Genomic DNA, 2,066 nt, shown 5'->3' on the forward strand with positions numbered 1-2,066 from the left:
GTTACGGCTTCTTATAGTGGAGCTAATGAGTGCCTCATCATGATCGGGCGTGGGTGTCTTGGTAATCGAGTAAAACTGTCCCTACTCCGCTGAAGTACTCCCAAAAGACTCCACCATAGAGCGTGTGCTAACGAAGTTGTGTTCACCGCTTCCTCGTAGTGGGGTTGTTTCCACCAAAGTGAAAAGGCGAAGTCGATTGTCCATTAATGGGACTGACGGATCATTAGTTGCCCGTCTAAGGGAATCCGCTAAACCCTGACTTCGGGCCAACAAAGTCAAGAATGTAGAAGCAGCTTCAAGGATTGAATGGATGGAATCAAACCTGCTCTAACGGTCAAGAGAGTGACCCTGCCTGACAGCTCTCTTTAAAATACTGCGTTACAGTTCTCACCTAGTCATGCGTTTGCCAGGACAAAAGCAGAATGGCGTTCGGGGCGAGATGGCTCGAGTGGTTTGACCGCGAATTAACTGACCGGAAGGTCCGTGGTTCGAAGCCGACCTCTGCATTTCAACTTTCCCTGTCTGGGCTTGGGTGACCTGGCAGTATCCCAGCCCTCGTGCTTCCTTCAGGTAGCGTGGCAGCTAGGCACTGGAAGGGTGTTAGAGCCGAACAGTTTTTCGGGACGAAACCAGCCACTAATCCCGAAGAAACTTCATGGCATGTCCCCTATCAACTATGGTTCTAATGTTACGTTAAACAATGCACCGTCGGCTGTCCAAGTGGTTGGAGTGACTAGAAAGCAAACGGGGAAATTCAGTCTCAGGAAGCCGGCTCATATTGGTTGTTAGAATGAAAGGGCCTTCTTGAGTGTGAGGCACTGAGCCTTTATGATGCGTATCGTTCACAATTATTCTGTCTTAACAGCCCGTTTGTCCGAAGTCCCAACACCCGGATACGGTTCCCGTCGACTTCACATTGCTGAAACAGACATCTGGCTCTATCATAGTAGTCCACAAAGCAGATCTGGTCTACATGGCATTATCCATCCATTTACTAATAGAGGTAAAATGCTCTTTTGTCATTCGATTTGATAAATTCGAGTGTTTTAGTAATAAGTTTCAACTTTTACTCAAACCATGTTAACACAACTCACCGAATTGACGATATCCGAATGTAACTCACGTAAGCTTAAGATGTACAGTATTCCTGTCCCTCCAGCGCACCAGCACCAGGGGACCGAAGAGGATCAGGCCACACTTCCGTACGGGCTGCGACTGATCCGTTGGCTGAACGCACGCGCTTCTCGGTTGCCCTTCTGAGTCCGACGACCCCACTGCAGAAGATTTGGGACGAAATAGTGGAATGCAGCACCTCAACCGCGATTCCAGTGTTCACGCGAAAACCAACGTGGCATTGTGATCATCAAGTGTTCAACATTGATGCTTTGCTGCCATACAGTGCTGCTCCGCTGCCGTGGTATCAACATGTTATCCGTCACATCTAAGGTGTTGTTGGGCGTTATTTTGCACAGACTTATCGACTATCGGGAGAGGCAAACTCGTGAGAGTCAAGTTGGGTTTCGTCTAGGCCGAGGATGTACCGACCACATTTTTACCTTGAGATAAGCTCTTGAACAGCGCCACTCTTTCAAACGTCCAATATTGACAGGTTTTCTGGATGTGAGAACTACTTTTGGTTCTTTCAATAGTCAGACACTTTGATGCTATCTGGCGATCAAGTGTGTTTCTTCCATATTTATATCCTCGAAGAGAGCTCCGTTTGCGAACTCCTGTGCACGAGTATACAGAAAGAATTCGTCTGAGTTCGCCGTGTCCAGTAGTGTAAGACAAGGCTACCTTCTCTCGTCATTCCTCCTCAACTTTGTTATTGATGTGGTGCTTGAAGTTTCTCTACCTGCCTTGGAAACCCAAGGGTCAAAATGCGCTTAGAACGTTCAGTCACAGATATGGCGCGTTCGGGCGATGTCGTTCTCCTTGGTTCAAATTCTTCAAGCGTACAAATCATTTTAAATATTCTAAATAATTCTGCCGCACTGTTTGGCGTGCGCTTTACACCTACGAGGTTTAAAATTTTGTTACAGGACTGCGTGGGACCTATCCCAAAC

At 47.4% G+C, this 2,066-nt stretch overlaps 1 protein-coding gene across 1 annotated transcript in view; it reads left to right on the forward strand.

The window, feature by feature from the left end:
- Window positions 1–1,566, forward strand: part of T265_12126 (hypothetical protein) — a gene marked incomplete at both ends in the record, with an annotated part of 4,755 nt that extends 3,189 nt beyond the window's left edge. The window contains 2 exons of the mRNA XM_009179133.1: window positions 480–720; window positions 1,447–1,566. Of these exons, the coding sequence (XP_009177397.1) occupies window positions 480–720; window positions 1,447–1,566 (361 nt within the window). The remainder of the gene's footprint in view (window positions 1–479; window positions 721–1,446) is intronic.
- Between the last annotated feature and the right edge of the window lie 500 nt (window positions 1,567–2,066).

The sequence above is a fragment of the Opisthorchis viverrini genome, assembly GCF_000715545.1.
Source record: "Opisthorchis viverrini unplaced genomic scaffold opera_v5_954, whole genome shotgun sequence".
Classification (NCBI taxonomy): domain Eukaryota; kingdom Metazoa; phylum Platyhelminthes; class Trematoda; order Opisthorchiida; family Opisthorchiidae; genus Opisthorchis; species Opisthorchis viverrini.